At 40.9% G+C, this 18,355-nt stretch overlaps 1 protein-coding gene across 1 annotated transcript in view; it reads right to left on the bottom strand.

The window, feature by feature from the left end:
- Positions 1–13,630, bottom strand: part of LOC147881156 (sister chromatid cohesion 1 protein 4-like) — a 60,735-nt gene extending 47,105 nt beyond the window's left edge. The window contains exons 1-2 of the mRNA XM_087370180.1: positions 13,507–13,630; positions 13,034–13,313 (exon numbers count right to left, since the gene is read on the bottom strand). Of these exons, the coding sequence (XP_087226306.1) occupies positions 13,034–13,313; positions 13,507–13,630 (404 nt within the window). The remainder of the gene's footprint in view (positions 1–13,033; positions 13,314–13,506) is intronic.
- Positions 13,631–18,355: the final 4,725 nt, after the last annotated feature.

The raw sequence follows: 18,355 nt of genomic DNA, 5'->3' as shown, positions 1-18,355 counted from the left end.
CCATGGCAAGGTCTTACCCGAGGGCAGTGTCTAGTGCCTTACAAGTGAAATATGAGCAATAAAAAATAATCTTTCAAAGAGTAACAACTTGAATACTTTGACTTGGATTTCTCTATGTGACTTAAGTGAATGTCAAAGCGTAAGGCAATTAGTCAGAGCAACATTTATGCAACATGTCTAAGCAAAAGATGACCAAGTAGATGCTAGAAAATGAGCATAGCAGACTGAAAATAAATCTTGGTCAAACTACCAGTCAAACTTTGACTGTCCAAAGTCAAACTTAGACTAGCATAGTCAAGCTTTCATGGCCAAAGAGGCAGCTCGAAAATCTGCTCCAATTCGTCATGTAGAGGCCGAAACTCAGAGGGGTTTTGCACTGGAGAGGAAGGTAAACATGTAGAGCTTCACCCTCAGAAAGGAATCGCGCAGAAGATAAACACGTCGCCCAGCATTGTAGAAGAACCGTGGACTGGTTTTTTAACGAAATCTACCCGAATGTTGCTCCAAATGAGCTCAGACTTGATGAGCAGCAAGGTCGTGATGTCGCCCAACTCCCTCTGGAAGGATTTTGCCAATGTTGCTCTCCACAGTGAGAACCAGGAAGAAGGTCGACGCAGCTTCCTCAGACAACGCCGCCCCGAAAATGGCGAGATAGCGCGTATGGCTTGTTCTGCAGATTCGCCCTGACCTTGGGAAGACTCTCCTGAAAGATGAGAAGCTGAGAATGCGAGCTTGAAGAGAACTCTCACTTCCAAAATCGACTTTGGAAGGGAAGGTGGAAGATGGAGGTGAGGAAGAAGATGATGATGTGGCACCTAACTAGGGCTTAGGCTAGAGAAAGCATCTAATGCTAGGCTAGGATAGATCTAGAACCTAGAGCTATGATACCATTTGTAGGATCCCGTAGGATAGAATAGATGCATCTTGCAAGAGGTGTAAGAGCACAATGAAAGAAAGATGGTAGATCTCTATTATGATTGTGAGAGAGAGGACTCTCTCTTATAGAAAAGGAGAGAAGGTAATACCTTCCCTACATAGAGGCAATCAGCCCCTACATCAGTGGGAATCAATCCCTACATCAGTGGGATTGCCTTTGTCTTACATCATCACTTAGGTCACACACTAGACACATCATAGCACTTGATGTGCCTTTACAACACACACAAACACACATGTGACTCCCCTAGATGCACACATGCACCATAGAGCAAGCCCTTGATCATACTTACCCCAACACAAACTACGGAGGCCCACCTCTTTAGGAAGAGTGTGTGCTATCCCAGCAATGGAACCAATGAAACTAGCCTCTAATCACTCAAAGGACAGTGAAACTAAACCTTTAATCACTTCAGCACTTATTTACAGCTCACAAAGCATATATCACAACCATTAACCATTGCATGATCACCATTTGGCATTTACCCATTTGTTCACAAACAAAACCAAAATGCCCCTACTCAACAAACATAGACAAGTGCACCTGATTGGCCCCAAACACCGTGGCGCCCCTTTTGGTATTTCTTTATATTTCACAGTGAAATGATTACAAGTTGCATCTGGGAGACCTTCCCTGCAATTGAGCACGCAGCCCCCCCCCCCCCTTTTTTTTGGGGCAAAAAAGAGACTTCTATTAAGTAAGAAAGAAACTCGCTAGAGCAAGCTCTGAGCGGAAATACAACATCATAAAATCATGAGGAAAAAACCGTGAAAAGATGTCACAACTTCAATAATAGATCCAAGAGTGCTGTAAAAAGGAGGAGCTTATTGCAAAAAGAGAGTCAGATCTATTGGTCCAGTTGCAACTCCCTCTGAGATGTCCTGTCAACTGAGACTTGGTCTCCTCTGGAAGCTTGCGGAAAGCTTTCCAAGACCCCAAAGATGATGCATGTCCCCTCTCCCACCTGAACCACTGCATGTAGAGTGAGGCACCAAGTGGTCTGCCAAGATCATCTAAAATACTGTCATTCCACATGATGGGTTGCCTATCAATCTCTTCACGAGAGGAAGGAGGAATTCTCCAAAGAGTGCTCCTGAAATTGGCCCATGCTTTCAAAATGGCAACCATGAGAGGGGACGAAGGTAATCTGAGGTGTGCTGTGGTGAAGATCCACCTAATACTGCTCATCCAATCTCCTCCTGAAGAAGGTGTGCATCTCTGTATGTTGCTAATAAGAAAGGCCTTCCATGGTTCCTGCCCAGGCATAAGTCCCCGCACCACCATCTTGCATAGTAGAGCTCTGCACTGTAAATCTGGATCAATAATATTGAGACCCCCTTCCTATGTAGGGAGGATGAGGGTCTCCCAAGCCACCTTGGCTACAAACCATGCCGTGGCCAAGAGAACCTGGTTGACTACCACAACTCTAGAGGCAAGATCCAGCTTGACTGAGCTCCAAAAAAGGGTCTCCAACACGGGAGCAAACTGCTGCGTGGAAGAAATATCCAAGCCGACCTGGCAGCCAAAATACCTGACAGGCACACCTCTCTGAACCCAAGTGAATCCTATGTCAAGCCCCCAAACTGGAGTGTCCTATCAGTGATCCAAAAACCATTGGATTTATGCCAATTTATATGCGCCCCCGCCGCCAAGCAAAATAAATCCAAAACACTGTTAAAGCTCCGTCCGTGAAACTACTGCCCAAGACGCCCTGAAGCGGGCGTAGAAAGGAGGAAAAAAGGAGAGGGTAGAAGAGAGGGGGAGGAACGGAAAGGAGAAGCGGAGGGGAGCTGAGCGGAGAGGACGGAAAGGATGGAGAGGAGGGGAGCTGAGTGGAGAGGACGGAGAGGGCTGACGGGGAAGGAGAGGGTAAGAGACGGAAAGGAAAAGAGGGAGGGGTTAGGGAGGAGGGAGGGGGCAGGTTAGGAGGGAGGAAGGGGACTGAAGACGGGGAGGGAGAAGGTGAGCGGGGGATGGAAGGGAGGGAGCGGGGGGGTTAGAGGAAGAGAGGGGGAAGGGGTGGGGGGAGAGGAGCAGCTCCCTGCAACTGAGCACGCAGCCCCAATTCACTGAGCCTTCGCAAGGTTTTCAAGCATAGAACACCATCACATAAGTGCACTTAACCCATAGGCTCAATCCAAAGGCATTCTCTTTTCCGAGTGCAATTCCATTGGCTGTCCAGATGCAATCACACGATGCAATCACACTGCACCCCAGCTGCACTCTCTTTGAGTGGTTGGAGATGGCATTCATAAAGCTTTTCAAAGCTCCAAAATAAAATCAACAAAGTACCCAACCAAAGAATGACTCATGTAGCACTGCCTAGGCTCCTGTGAACCAAGAAAGAGACGACACACGAGGCCAACCAATAGCTTATGGCAAAAAGAAATTGCACCAGCAAAATCACAACTCACCAAGCCCTGAAAACTCGAACCCAGTCCTCAATCGCCAAGAGGACATAGTAGCCAATGCCCAATTGCATTCTCAGCCAAAGAGGAGTGCAAAGGCATAAAGAAAGAGCATTTACAAGAGCCAACCAGTAAGAATTCCATTGAAAAATGCGAAAAGAAACACTTCTGTCGCGAAGAAGTGGGAGTTCTTGGACTCAAAAGAAGCGTGCTTCAGAAAGGAATGCATTGAGAAGGTTTTGGAGAAGTTTCATCGCCAAAAAGTCCTCCAAAACTGAGAAACACGAGTCAACCAGCGCATGGGACCACTCAAACTTCAACAGAAAGCTGTAGCTTTGCAAGAGGAGAGGCCCAGGAGGCTGTAGAAGCAAAAAGGTCCAAAAAAAGCCACTTTTGCAAATTCGACCAGCAAAAGAAGTGCTCAGCTCTGCCCGTTCTACCGAACACACGGAGGGAAAAGCATATCACTACGAAGGGGAGGCAGAGGGGAAGCCATCGGGCCAAACGGAAGTCGAGGAATCCAAACGGGTGAGGAGTTATGAAGAAAAACGGAATTCAGCTGAAGGAGGCTAAAAAACCAGTCCAAAATCTCAACAAAGGGAGAAGATGAGAGAGAAAACCACACATGTGAAGTTTAAAAGGCCCAGGAAGGTCTAGGAATGGCAAAGGAGCATGTAGAAGGCACTAGAGCCACCTGGAACTCTAGGGGGGCCACTGAAGGTACATGGCCCTCTAGGGGGCCCATTAAAAATGCCACATCATCATTTTTCAACCACCACTCTTTTAATTCCTTGGAATGCCTTACCAAAGTTGTCACAGTCTTGTAGTACATTAAAGTACTTAGAATTTCATGCTCCCGTGATAGCTCCTTCATGGCATTAAGCTCATTGTGATAAGTAATAGTAACTGCAGATACCTGTAGTTTCTTGGACATAGCTTCCGTACAAGGCCTTGTGGAAAGTACATCAGCTACTACATTTTTCTTTCCGGCCACATGAACAATCTGAAAATGAAAAATGGAAAGGAAGTTTGCCCATCTCATGTGCTTCTCTAACAACTTTCTCTGAGTGAGAAAGTATCGCAATGAATGATGATCAGTTTGCACATAAAAATCAGCACCTAAAAGATAGTGCTTCCACACAGTAAGAGCATGAATTACAGCTACCAATTCTTGCTCATACACATTCATGTTGTGTTCAACATCTCGGAGCAGCCTGCTCTCATATGCAACAAATCTGCCTTCCTGCGTAAGCACTCCACCAACACTATTGCCGCTTGCATCACATTGAAGAACAAAAGGCTTTCGCAAGTCTAGCAAAATGATAACAGGATCAGAGCATAACTTTTCTTTCAGCTCATTGAATGCTGTGATTTCTTTCTTCCCCCAACGGAAAGGCACTACCTTTTTCTGCAAAGCATGTAGGGGTGAAGCTATCTTAGCAAAATGGAGTATGAAGCGCCTGTAGTATGAACACAAGCCAAGAAAACTACGGACTTCATGTAGGTTCTTCAATGGAGGCCAATTCTTGCCTTTCATGCCAAGGAGTCATTTTGGACAGAGATGGGAGGTAGGGTCAACAAGCAATTCTTCTCTACTCTTGGCCCCAAACATAGTAGGGAGAGCGTTTCACAGCCTGTTGACTCAGACGGGGTTTTGCAGACACATTTAGATACCGTCTTGCAGGTAGCTACAAATTAAAAAATCTAACCAAAGGCATCCCTAGTTATCAGATTCTTAATTGGTAGCTCCTGTTGTAAAATCACCAACTCCTCCACAAGGGGTCTACGTCTTGCCTTAGATAAACTTGAATATTTTAAAGGACCTAAAGCCACCAATAGATAACGGGGAAGAAAAAGAAAGAAACAAGGATCCTACAAATATGTGTTTGCAAAAATGGCAAGAATTTGATTGCCTCTATCTTGGCAAGGTCCATCCTTACTCCATCTCGTGAGATGATGTGTCCCAGGAAATGTATCTCTAGCATAAAGAACTCACTCTTTTTTGTATTGACCAGCAACTTGTGTTTCCTGAGCTCTGCAAATACAATTGCCAAGTGTTGCCTATAGTCCTCTTCATCTTTCGAGTGCACGATAATGTCATCAAAGAATGTACCCACAAACTTCGTGTGCTCTCTAAAAATGCGATCCATCATGAGTTGAAGGTAGCAAGAGCATTAGTCAAACCAAATGGCATGAGAAGAAATTCATAAATCCCAAAAGTGGTCCTGAAGGAAGTCTTATGTACACCTTCGGGCTTGATTCGTATCTAATGATAACCACTCTTCAAGTCAATGCGACTGAAGATGATCCCTCTAATCGATCCAAGATGTCAGCAATGCATGGAATATCGATTCTTGATTGAGATCTTATTCAAAGCCCTATAATCAATACACATTCTCCAAGATCCATCCTCCTCCTGCACAAGTAGGTCGGGAGAACAATATGGAGAAGAGCTTGGCTGAATCAGCCCCTTCTATAACAATTCATTCACCTGACACATGATCCCCTCTTGCTGTGCCGCACTCACCCTGTATGGTGGTCGGTTAGGTGGAGAACTGCCAAGAATGATATCAATGGTATGTTCTTCTGGCCTCTCAGGAGGTAACTCCTCTAGGAGTTCATTTGAAAAACAATCTTGAAACTGAAATAAAAACTCAATTTGCTGTTTTCCCAGCTTAGAGAAATTAGATTCATCCTCTACTGGTTCTTTTTCTTTGACAAAAATCAAATATGCTGGAAGATGCTTTTTCATTACAGAAGAAATCGCCGAAGCGGATACAACTGGGACTGATTCCACTTTCAAGTTTACATCTATGACTTGGGTTGTACCCTATAAGTCAAGGTAAGCTTCTTTTCATGTGTATCAATGATAGCATGAACACGGTACATCCAAGGCATCCCCAGCAAAACATCACACTCAGGTAAAGGCATCACATAGAAATCCTCATAGTCCACATATCCCTGAATGTGAATCCGTAGCTTCCCTATGATAGGAGTTACAAGGGTACTAAGCTCCGGATTATAGTGCATGTTGGCTGTCTCTTCTTGTGCTCATGTTGTGGAGTTCTCATGTGACCGTCACCTAGCATAGTGCAGTCATACAACACCCTTCACTGCAGTACAGCCTACGACACCCGCACACCACAACACGGTGCCACCAACGTGATCCACTACATTAGAGCTTACAACACTCATGCTTCTCAAACCAGTGGCCTTTGGCCTCCGGTAACACCTCCAGAAGGGATAGGACCCCCCCCCCCCCCCCCCCCTCAAACATATGTAGATACATGCATGTTTACATACACATCCACGAGGGGTGCACTACTAAGAAACCCTAAACTCGACATGTGTTCAAGCGGTATTTTAAAAAACTCTTATCTAAAAATTTTGCATGGACAGAAAGACCCCTTTCTCTATGTAGACTTATGCCCCCCCCCCCTCCCCCCCCCTCTTTTTCCTTTTATTACCTCGAATTTTTTAATTGAAAACCCCCCTCCATTTAATATACTTACATATTATTGGGTGAACCTCTAAGTATCCATCTAAATTATTTATGCATCGACCAACCAAATTCAAAATACAATTAATACCAATGAATCATAAAAGGTCCTATCTTTGCCTAGTCTACTTTCCACCACTCTTTGCACTTTGCTCGTGGAGTGTAAAGTGGGAAAAGGGTTTTCATGGGAAAACTAATTGCCTAGTCTACTTTCCACCACTCTTTGCACGGTGCTCGTGGAGTGTAAAGTGGGAAAAGAGTGTTCATGAGAAAACTAATTCCCAAAGTTAAAAATATCCATTCAATTGAAGAGCTCTAAAAAAAGATGGAGACCACACGTGCCACCTTGGCATTTAATTCCTCATTTCCCAAAAAATACCACTATCATAAGGCCATAAGTATGTATCCATAGAGGATCTAAGAGTTTGTCTCGAGGGACGTTGTGCCGAAGCGCGATTTAAACGAAAGTTCATTTCATGCCTATTAAATGTGTTCGCTGTTACCTTATGCTTCCATCCTAAAGAGGATGGATGAACAAATTGCGCAGGATCCTAATCAAATAGGGTGAAAAGAGAGAGAACAAATTAGACAAAACATACCCGGTGCCTAATCGCGCAGCATCTTCACGGCTCAAATGAGTTTCTAGTTGATCAAAAGTCAAAAGTTTTGGGAAGAGTGATACACCCATACGGTGCTACAAAAGCCTTTGTAGGCAAATTGATCGCATTCGCTTGCTTGACCTTGATCGATGCAGCAATGGGTATCTCTGGATAGAGGAGAGGATTGAATCGTTGAAGTCCAAGGAGCAGATTTTTCAGTTTCATTCGAACTCAAAAAACGCTTGGCAGAAAACGTAATGAAAAGAGAAGGTGAAAATATGCAAATCGATTTCTCGTAGACTTCTTCGTTGCAGGAGAGATAAATAGCCGATGAGAGAAGCATGGCTTACCGCAATCGTGCAATAGAAACTTGACCTGTCGCGAGTAGATTCTCACTTAGAGCAATGGGCATGTCGGGAAGTGCAACCGCAACAATGAGGAGAATTTTCATTTTTCAGATTTCATCCAATCGATTTCTGATAAGCTTGTTAAAGCAATGGGTATCTCTGGAGTATGTCCCCACAACAAATCACTTTAGTTTTTGTTGTCTCTCACTTTGATATTTGTTTCTGTGATCTGATTCTTGCGGAGCTTCCGCTCGACGTGGGCAGCAATCCAGAGGGTACCCTCGTACCCTTTTTGGATAAGAGGAACTGAGATTAGACAACATGGCGAATGTTAAAGCAAACTTTTACGAGCAGTTCAACGTCGAAGCTTCTCCTTCTTTCTCCTTCCGAATATCTTCTTCTTGCTATTGTTGTTGCCCTTCGAGCTCTACTTTTATTCTTGCCCTTGCTGCTGCGCTTCGAGCTCTCGCGGGCTTAGCTCTTTACTGAATTTGCTACTTTTGCTCTTGCTATATAATGCGCTTAGGCTGCGCGCTGTCATTGTGGGCGGTGTTGAAACTTAATTGCTTCCTCGTTTGCTCATACCTCCGGCCATCCTCCTATATTTTGAAATTCTCCTTTGGTGCTGGTTGTTGCTCTTGCCTCTCTCTCTCTCTCTCTTTTTCTTGCTGGCTTCTCTTGTACATCTGTGCTCGCTGCCCTCTCTTCCCTCACGTCCTTTCCCTCTACCACTCTGTCTTTAATTTTGAGTTCTACACTCTCGCTTTTTGCTGCGGTTTTCACAGAGTAGTACGCCGCTGCATGCGTTGTAGAAGTGTCTAAATTAAATTAGTTGATAGGAAAGGCAATGCAACGTATGCCGGATGAGCTTAACCAAGCTATGGCCACGTTCACGTCATCATCTTTGACAAGGAAATTCAATTCAATCCTTCCGTATACCGGCTCAGATGATCATATCTTGAAATAGGATCATTAGATACGAAAATTTTCGATCACCTCAAATGTGAATGCCAAAACCACAAGGCATATGGATCCTCCTACTTAAACAAAGAACACCAATGTAGGGATGATAAGTTTCACGAGATTCTAATCTCATTTCCTTACAACATTCTACTTAGCTTGGAATCAAAGTCATGGTTGTAACACCAAAAAGGTAGGCAAGAATCTTAGAGCAAAGACAAGTGAGGCTCACCGGCAAGAAGGGAAGGGACGTGAGGCAAGGAAAGGGAAGGGAAGGGAAGGGAAGGGGACGAGTGGCACTTAACATCCCCCCTTATTTAGCGATTACGTCTTGATACTATGGCTGTTGTGACGATGCTCAAAAATTATTTATATATTTAATCATATTGAACCTATATCCATTGTGTAAACATTCGTATAAGGGGAGACAATCTGACTTTAAATACATAGGGAGTGATTTTATAAGGATGGTAACCACCATGCTAGCTCAAAGGCATACTTTTGTGAAATCATTGATCTTGGATGTTCCTTAAGTTGTCATGGCAAGCGTGAAGTGGTGAGAGTTGCCACAATTAGTGGAAACATATTACGTGAACTTGCAGGTCATCAACTTTATCGTGTTGTAGTGGCAATCTCACATCCCTCAAAACACAAAAAAATCAAAGGAATCTTGTGCATTATGGACACACAAAAAAACAATAAAATTGAATGGAGAGAGGCGATGTGGCATTTTGGGTTAGCTACCCACCTAATTTAGAAAATCATAAAAGTGTTAATTAGATAAAGCCCAAGGAGAGCACAAGGAGGTACAGTGTGTGGGTGTATGAATGTATTAATGTAATGTTTGAATCTTGTAGTTTGTTTTCATCCACCACACGATCCGCTTGTATAGAGTGTGCTGCTCAGAACATACACCCCCTTGAATATTTTCGATTAGAGCCTGTATCACACATCTATTAAACATTTTCACATCAGTAGGCTTGTAGTGTCTTGACTCTATCCTTGAAAGTTAAGAGTGTGCACACGGATTTCAAGTCACAATTAACGAACCTGGATTCACCCCATTCTGATTGCATGCCTAATCACACAGCATCTCCTTTTTGAATGACATTGCACATCTCATCATTGGAGCCTAGCTATAGTCTAGCTTATGCCACCTTTGTTTTTCTTTAATTTGCAGCCCCTAATCGCATGCTTGATTGCACAAACCATAATCACACATTGGCATACAACTCTTCATTACACCCTACACAATTTCTAAACGTGACCAAATGATTTTTTAAAAGAAGTTTTGATTTTGCTGCACATTTTCATGTTTGCAAATTGGTTGATAATACATGAAATTTTCTTAAGAACAAGTTTTTAAAATACCACTTGAACGCACATTATACATTGCAGTTCTTATTAGTGTACCTCCGAGAGATTGAGTTACAATTTTACCTAGTTCTAGGTTCCAACTATACTAGGAAATGTTATGAAATGCACATTGAAGGGCCCCAACTTTCAACTTGCCTCGATGTAACCATCTCCTTAACTACATTATATACTACTACTATCATTAGATCCATTGTGTCACGTGGAGGCTATATTTATTGTACTTACACTTGCAGGGTTCTTTTCAAAATTGGTAAAAGAAAACCCCTTTTGTAAATTTTACTTAAAATTTTTAATTAAAAGACCCCTTTCTTTGAACTCACATCATAACTTACATATATTCTAGGTGAACCCCTTGATGAGAACTTGTCATACATGTATAAATAAGATTGATCAAGCATGGTTTGTCACGCTAGAAGATAAAATTCCAAAGAAAATTCACATTCAATTAAAATAAATTTTTTTGTGTGCTAGTTCCTATCGCAAAACACATAGCACTGTGAAGATACATTACTTAAAGCAATGGACATGTAATACCACATGCAAAAACCAACCACATCAACCACCATAGTGATTGGAATCAACCCCATACACCACATCCACCTATTGTTCTGGCCACATCAACCCCACGGGCCACTGCAAAGTGGTGACTACCCACTGAAGGTGGTGACTAACTGGTCCATGATGGCACATGTCAACCATCCTAGTAATGGGTGCACCCCCTCAAAATTTCATAAATTGAGTCACCTTTTTTATTTGGTTCATCAATATTAGTTGATGTAACTTCACTAATATTGTGGTCCTCATTTCTCTTAATTATGGATGTAATTTATTGTACATGATTTGCACATGAGGTGCACACCATTTCCATTAAGATGTTTATTTTATTGATAGGTTTTGTGATTTTATGCAAGGTAGCTTTTATGCTTTTATTTGTAACCCCTACCATGTGGCTAGCAAAGGAGGCTCACACATGGCAAGAGAAGGATAGGGAATTGAGGCTGGAGCCATGTGCTTTGCACATGGACTTTTCCCTCTGATAAGCCTCATGACATCTACCTCCTCTCGCCACACCATTGGGCACTCTGAGCCAGTATCTCTTTAATTGTATGATGACAAACCTACCACCTTTGAATTGGAAAAGGCCTCTCAGCCTCACGTTGGCTTTAGCTTGCAGTTTCCAATATTTGCATAGGCTGGCTTACAAGAGCTTCATTTACAAAAATCTCAAGCAATCGAACATATTACTGAACAATGATCATAGGGATAAGCTCTTAGATTGGTAAAGCTCTCACTTGCAGGAAGAGATGAGATTGGCCAGTACCTTTGGATATCTAGCTCTTAAATATATTGATATGCTCACTTTCAATTTGACAATTATGTCATTGGGGCTTCTTTGTTAGTCAATTTTTGCTTATGTTGGAGTGAGGATGGTAATTCATGAAATCTTCTTATCTTTCTTATTTGGAACCCTTTGCACAATGCCATCAAGGGAATAACATTTCTATTCAAATTGTTCAAAGGGAAATTTACATTCGATTATATATGAGGAACATTGATTCGTTAGGCATGTCGAGAGTGTGTATGTGTGCATGTGGTGTTATTATGTTTATGTTTTAGAGCAAGCACACACAACAATACAAATGCATGTACATGTATACATATACATGTGCACATAACACACAAGCACATATAGACACACACACACACTCTCTCTCTCATCAACATGTGTGTAGACACACCATGACATGTGTCATAGGCAAACACACCCACTTACATATGTGGAGATTGACATACACATGTACACTTACACAAGCATACATACACTTAGAGTGTGTGTACATGTGTGATACACATATGTATGTGTGCATATACACATACATGATACATATGCATATACCAATGGGTTTCCACATTGAGAGAGAGAGAGAGAGAGAGAGAGAGAGAGAGAGAGAGAGAGAGAGGCCACATTGAGAGAGAGAGAGAGAGAGAGAGAGAGAGACGGATGCAATGCTATTGAAAACGTTTTCTCAACTGAAAGTAATGAACTTAGATCCCAATTTGAAATTTCCCTAAAAAGCATTCAAATATTTATAAATAAAATCTAAAACTTTATTCCTTGAAATTAAAGGTAACCTAGGATCCCAACCTTGAGACCGAGGGACCTGATTGAGGTAAATCCCTAACTCATCATAGATGGGTCATGCTACTTGTTCTAATCAATATGAAGCTCTTCCTCTTCACAAGACTTTACACACATAAAAAATAGTGATCCATTGCAAAAAAAAGAAAAAGAAGGAGCTTATGCTCCTAAAGAAACATGCCCCAGAGGAGGCTAAAGCTACCTAAAGAAACATGCCCCAGAGGAGACTAAAGCTAGAAATGCCAAGCTTCACCCCAAGGTCCTAGAAGCCATGATGAGTTATATAGCTACCCTTGACAAGTGCAACACTGTTGACGAGCTAACAAAAAATCCAACCAAGACGTGTGTGCAATTGTAGGTCTCTAATCTAATGATCACCACAATTCACATGTTGCGGCTCGTCACAACTTCCTCACTCAAGAGGTATGGGAATGACTACTGGAGGTGCCTCACACCTCAACTTGCTACAATTAGAGTGATAAACGGTCAAACTATGGAACTACAATGTCCATAAATAATCATGTGGTTGACACTAAGTTTTTTATCATGCCCATTGGAACTCGTGAGAAAGAAGTCATACTAGGCAGAACATGGTGATGTGCAAGGAAACGTATTTTAGACGAAAGGTTCATTTCATGCACTATCAAATGTGAATGCCCTATCAAATGTGTGTGCTGCGACCTACCTCTTATACTTACATCCTAGAAGAAAATCAAAAATTTTAATAGAAGAAATCATGATAACTGCATAAATTAGACAAACATACCCGGTGCCTAATCGCGCAGCAATATCTTCACGGGTCAGCTGAGCTTCTAGTTGATTAAAGTCGAAAGTTTCTGGAAGAGTGATAGACCGATATGGCGCTACAACAGCCTCTGGAGGCAAATTGATCGCACTTGTGTAAAACGCTTGCTTTACCTTGATCAGTGCCTCGCTGCAATCGTGCAATAGGAACTTGACCTGTTGCGAGTAGATTCTCACCACACCCAGAAGAAGATGGCCCGATATCCTTAAAGCAATGGGTATCTCCGGATACAGGATTGAATCTTGGAAGTTCAGCCGCAACAATGAGAGAGAATTTTGATTTTTCAGTTTTCATTGGAACCCAGATTGAACATTTTAGAGAAACAGAAATGAAAAGAGAAGCAGCAGGCATCGATAGGAATCGATTTCTCATGAAGTTCTTCGTTGTAGGAGAGATCAAATTAAGGGATATCCAATGAGAGAAGCATGGCTTACCGACGGAATCAATGATATTTGTTTCTGCGATCTGATTCTTGCGGAGCTTGCGTTCGAGGTGGGCAGCAATCCAGATGGTACCCAGGGGACCCTTTTTGGATAAGAGGAACTGAGAGTAGAACATGGCGCTGGTTAAAGCGAGCTTTTACGAAGCAGTTCAACGTCCGGTCTCCTTTCTCTTTCCGAATATCTTCGTCTTACTACTGCTATTGCCCTTCGAGCTCTTATTCTTGCTCTTGCTGATGCTTTTCCAGCTCTTGGCTTAGCTGTTACTACATTTGCTACTTTTGCTCTCACTATATAATCTGCTTAGGCTCGCGCTGGCCGCTCTTCCTACTGCCATTGTGGGTGGTGTTGAAACTAATTAATCTCTTCGTCTGCTCAAACCTCCTGCCTTCCTCCTTTGTTCGAATTTCTTGTGAGCTTGCAATCTCTCTGTCTCGCTAGCGTTTGTTGCTGTAAGCTGTTGTACAGCCCGACGTGCTCGCTCCCGCTCTTCCTTTTGCTCTATCGTTCGGTCTTTATTTTTGACTCCTGCGCCTGCAAGCATTTGTCGGAGAATGCGATCTCCTTGCCGCCGTAAAGGGAAAGTTGATAGGCATGGCAACAAAAGAGGCAAGGGGAGGGCATTGAGAAGGCGCTGTAACAGCCACTTGTCGGTTGACTAGCATGGGGCGGCATGGGCAGTCGCTGCAACGTAGGACGGATGAGCTTCCATGCTGGATTCCGCCCTCCTCGTTCTTTGCAAGGAATTCAATTCAATTCAATCCTACACGCATTTCGAGAAGCTATTATCAACCGTTAATCCTTCAATTCAATTCACGGAAGGCGAGTATCAAACCACATGGCATATGGTTCAACAAGAACACTAAATGTAGAAATGAGAAGTGTCACAAGAGATTGCACATCGCATTTGGTTCAACAAAAACACTAAATGTAGAAATTACAAGTGCCACAACAGATTCCACATGCAAAAGTAGCAAATGTTTATGTGAGTAGGCACACATTAGCATGCCGCTTTCACTCCTTTCTTTTCCATAGCCTTTGATTCTCTCCTTAGTGCTTTTACTCCTTGAATAAGTCTTCTTGAATTATCTTCATTTTTGCAACCACTTTAACAAGACAAGACTTTAATCCTGTTTCCTTACTTATTTGCAATTGCAACTATGAATGCAACGTTATACAATGAATCAAACTTGCAAGATATGCATATGTTCTAGAATGAAATGGATGGAGTATATGTGGAGCTTATGAGTGACCTTGATTTAATAAGCGAGGATTCTGTACTAGGCATAAATCACAAGATCAATGGTAGGTGTTTGGGAATTTAAAGAGGTTTGTTATGAACAAAAGTGGGGTGTGATGGCTAGGATTTTGTCTCGCATAACTATTTTGCCATCTTTTAGGTAGCTTTTGTTTAATAAATACATAGTCGTATTAACGGGTTGCCTTTTCAATCAAAAGGATGATTTGAACTAGATCGATACATATGCTTTTTAAAAATAAATTTGGCTTCTTTTTTCGCTTGTCATGGACAATAATTTCACCAAGCCTATATTGGAAGGACGACCTATGAGGATTCTATACACTAAACATCTTGACTTCAAAGACATGGTAGAAAATCATAATATTAAGCACATCTAGTTGCTTGGTACTTTCTTGTCATTGAGCCAGAATCTTGCTAACCCTATTTTCCATTTGCATACTCCATTTTTCTCAGAAGTGTATGAGCATGTTAGTTTTCATTTAGTCCCATCGTGTTGAAGTCATTGATCTATGTTGAATTGTATTCGCCGCTATTGTCACAATGGAGGTAGCATTTGACATAACATTTTATCTGATGAATAACATTTTGTTTGGCATCTGATGAACAAGAGTACCCATAGCTCTCTTATAAAATATGACACCAGAAGAGGCATTCACTAAATTAAGCCTTTAACCAATCGCTTGAGAATATTTGGGTCTTTACCTATGGTCATGCTCCAGATGCAAACAAGCTTAATGTGACTTCACTCAATGTGTCTTTATAGGGTAGGCAAAAGATTTGAAGGCATACAAGTTATACTAAAAAATATTACATTATAATTTTGCACATTGCATTTTTATTAATTAAAATTACTGAAGCTACATAAATAGAACTCATGGTTAAAAATACATCAAATAGTACATCTATATAAAAGTTTGGAATATCAAAGTACCCATTCAAATTTGAAAGTATCAAATCCAACAATTACAAAGTTTTCCAATGTCGACAACTTAATATGATAAGCTTACTTGGGAAAAGATTGGGAAAGAGGTTATAGAGCAACTAAATCTTCATTGTTAGTGTCACCCCCTAATGCCAAGTTTGCTTGTGTAGTTTCCATTACTATTACATGTGGATGGCATTGTGGCCTCTAACTCCATTCTATTACCAATGTTGGCTCCCATTGTCTTGAATCACAAGGTTGCTTCTCCATTCTTTTGTCACAAAATACTTATGATGGAAACATTACCCTAGCCCAATATTGGACTAATACCTTCACATTGTTTAGTGAAGCTTCGTCAACTACAATAAAGGAATAATAAATAGACAATAATCCTAAGAAATATATCAAAGAGTAATTAGATAATGCTTATGGTAGAGTGGCAGCCTAAATAGAGGAGGTTCTTAATAAACCTACAAAATAGGACCTAGATAATGCTTATGGTAGAGTTGAATAATTAGAAATTTATAGCGACACTTAGAGATTTACAACTAAAATGGAGGAAGATCAAAGAGATGAGGTGCCTAAGCAATCTACTATGAAGACTGTATTAGGAAAAGTGGGAAAATCCAATGAAATTGGAACTCTCCAAATTGGTGTTGAAGGAAGAAAATGAGCTCTTTTTTGTTTAATGGAGCTTGCTTAAAACTCTCAAGTTTTGTTTCTTTTATGTTAGTGGCATGATTTGTGGAATATTTATAATTGAATTGGACTAAAGGCTTTGGTGTCCAACATATGAACTAAGGCCGATTTGGTTTGCATGCTACTCGCAATTGTATATCCTTTTGTGATTTGTTTCCAGGTTTATGACGTGATGTATGCTCAATGTATATATGATAGGTACTTCCATTACAAAACATTGAACATGAATGTAATTATTGCCATGTGATGATTACAATGAGTCCTAGCTTTTTAAAGCTCTAAGCAACTTTGTTAACATAGTTCACTACAAAGTTGCTATATATTGATTTTACTAATCAAGATAATTAATAATAATTACTATTAATAAAGTTAATTATTATTAATTAACATAATTACTAATATTTTTTAATTAAATACAATTTTTACTCAAATTTTCCCTTAATATATAAAACAAGACTAAGTTTGAATGACTGAATATAGAAAATTGGAATATAAATATTGATTCTAGTTAAAGTTCATAAAACAAGATTGAGTTTGAAAAAACTAGTACAAAAATGAGGGTAAAATTAAAAATTGCTTCATAAAATAAGATCAGCTAGAAAAAAGTAGATTGCAAAGGATAAGTATAATTAACATTCATGAAAGAAGTTCATCCAATCTTTACAATTTGTCTTTGCATACATTGGTCTTTGATCAAATTGACTTGACCTTTCACTAAATTAAATCATCCAAGAAATCATCATTAGACAAAACGTCCTTCCCACTATCGCTCACAAGCATTTGAAGATTCTCTTGTGCTTTCAAGATTGCATTCTGTGGTATTTTGACCTTACTTCTTTTATTTGGAACTTTTGTTGTGCTCCAACTCCATACTATCGAATCCACATGCTCCCAGCAATCCTCATCCCCCATATATTGCCACTCTTTGTTTCAGCAATTAGCATATTGTACTGCATCATTACATCTTCCTCTATGGATAGGACTCCAATGCTACACAAATACCTTCATGTAATTAGTGGATGCCTTTTCTGTGTCCACATCTGACAATGCAACACCTAGCCAAATGGGGTATATATCGTCACTCGGCCTGACCAAAATGAAATCATTTTGTTTCACATCCACCTCTGGATTGAATTCTTCTCTTGACTTATTCCATGCAAGGCCACAGTAATGGTCCTCTAGGTCTTCCAAGCCCATAGTCTCAGCATCTTCTATGTCCACTCCATCATTAACCAAGCTATCTTTCCATTGGCTGTTTGGCCAAAAGTCATGACTAAGTTTCTCATGCTGTAAAGTGGGCTTCTCCATGCAAGAAATCAATGTCTCTGAATATTGAATGAAATGACCCACTAATGCCTCTTTTCCTTCGCACAAGTATCCCTTTATAAATGTTTTAAAATCAAGAACCTCTTGCATTACAAATGGGGATAGATGAGAGGTTTGGCATTCATTGAAAGATCGCATCAGATGAGGAAATGTGAAGGAACAACTCGTTCTTAGTTTCTCAGAGAATCTACTAAACAATGCATTGATGTCCTCATGTGTATGTCCCACCATCAAGAACACTAGTTGGATCATGTGAAAGACTCCACGTGCAACAAGCAGGGATAAAAATGCAAACATGTATCTATTTTTATTCTCAGAACCACAGTTGTCTACCTGTAAGAGTAGAACTCGTGGAAGTTGCTTGTACCCTTTACTAGATGAAGTTATCCTTGAACTTGTTGTAGCCTGAACATCATATTTATTTAGTTCTCCTGTTGAAAGTCCATCTTCATGCATGTGGCAATCTAATGCATCTCTAGACATCAATGCAAAGAATAAATCTTGACTTTTGCTATTGTGCTTGTTTGAAAGATCACCATACATGTGCTTGTCTAACCTCTCAAGGTTTTGCAAACATAGTGACAATGAACCAATAGTGAAATTAGGGTCATTCTTCCAATACTGTAAAGAGAAGT

This window comes from Dipteris shenzhenensis, chromosome 31 (genome assembly GCF_047967505.1).
Source record: "Dipteris shenzhenensis isolate YYH24624 ecotype China chromosome 31, Dip_SZ_1.0, whole genome shotgun sequence".
Lineage (NCBI taxonomy): Eukaryota > Viridiplantae > Streptophyta > Polypodiopsida > Gleicheniales > Dipteridaceae > Dipteris > Dipteris shenzhenensis.
The sequence above is the reverse complement of the archived record's forward strand: the minus strand, read 5'-3'. Positions and strand labels throughout refer to the sequence as shown.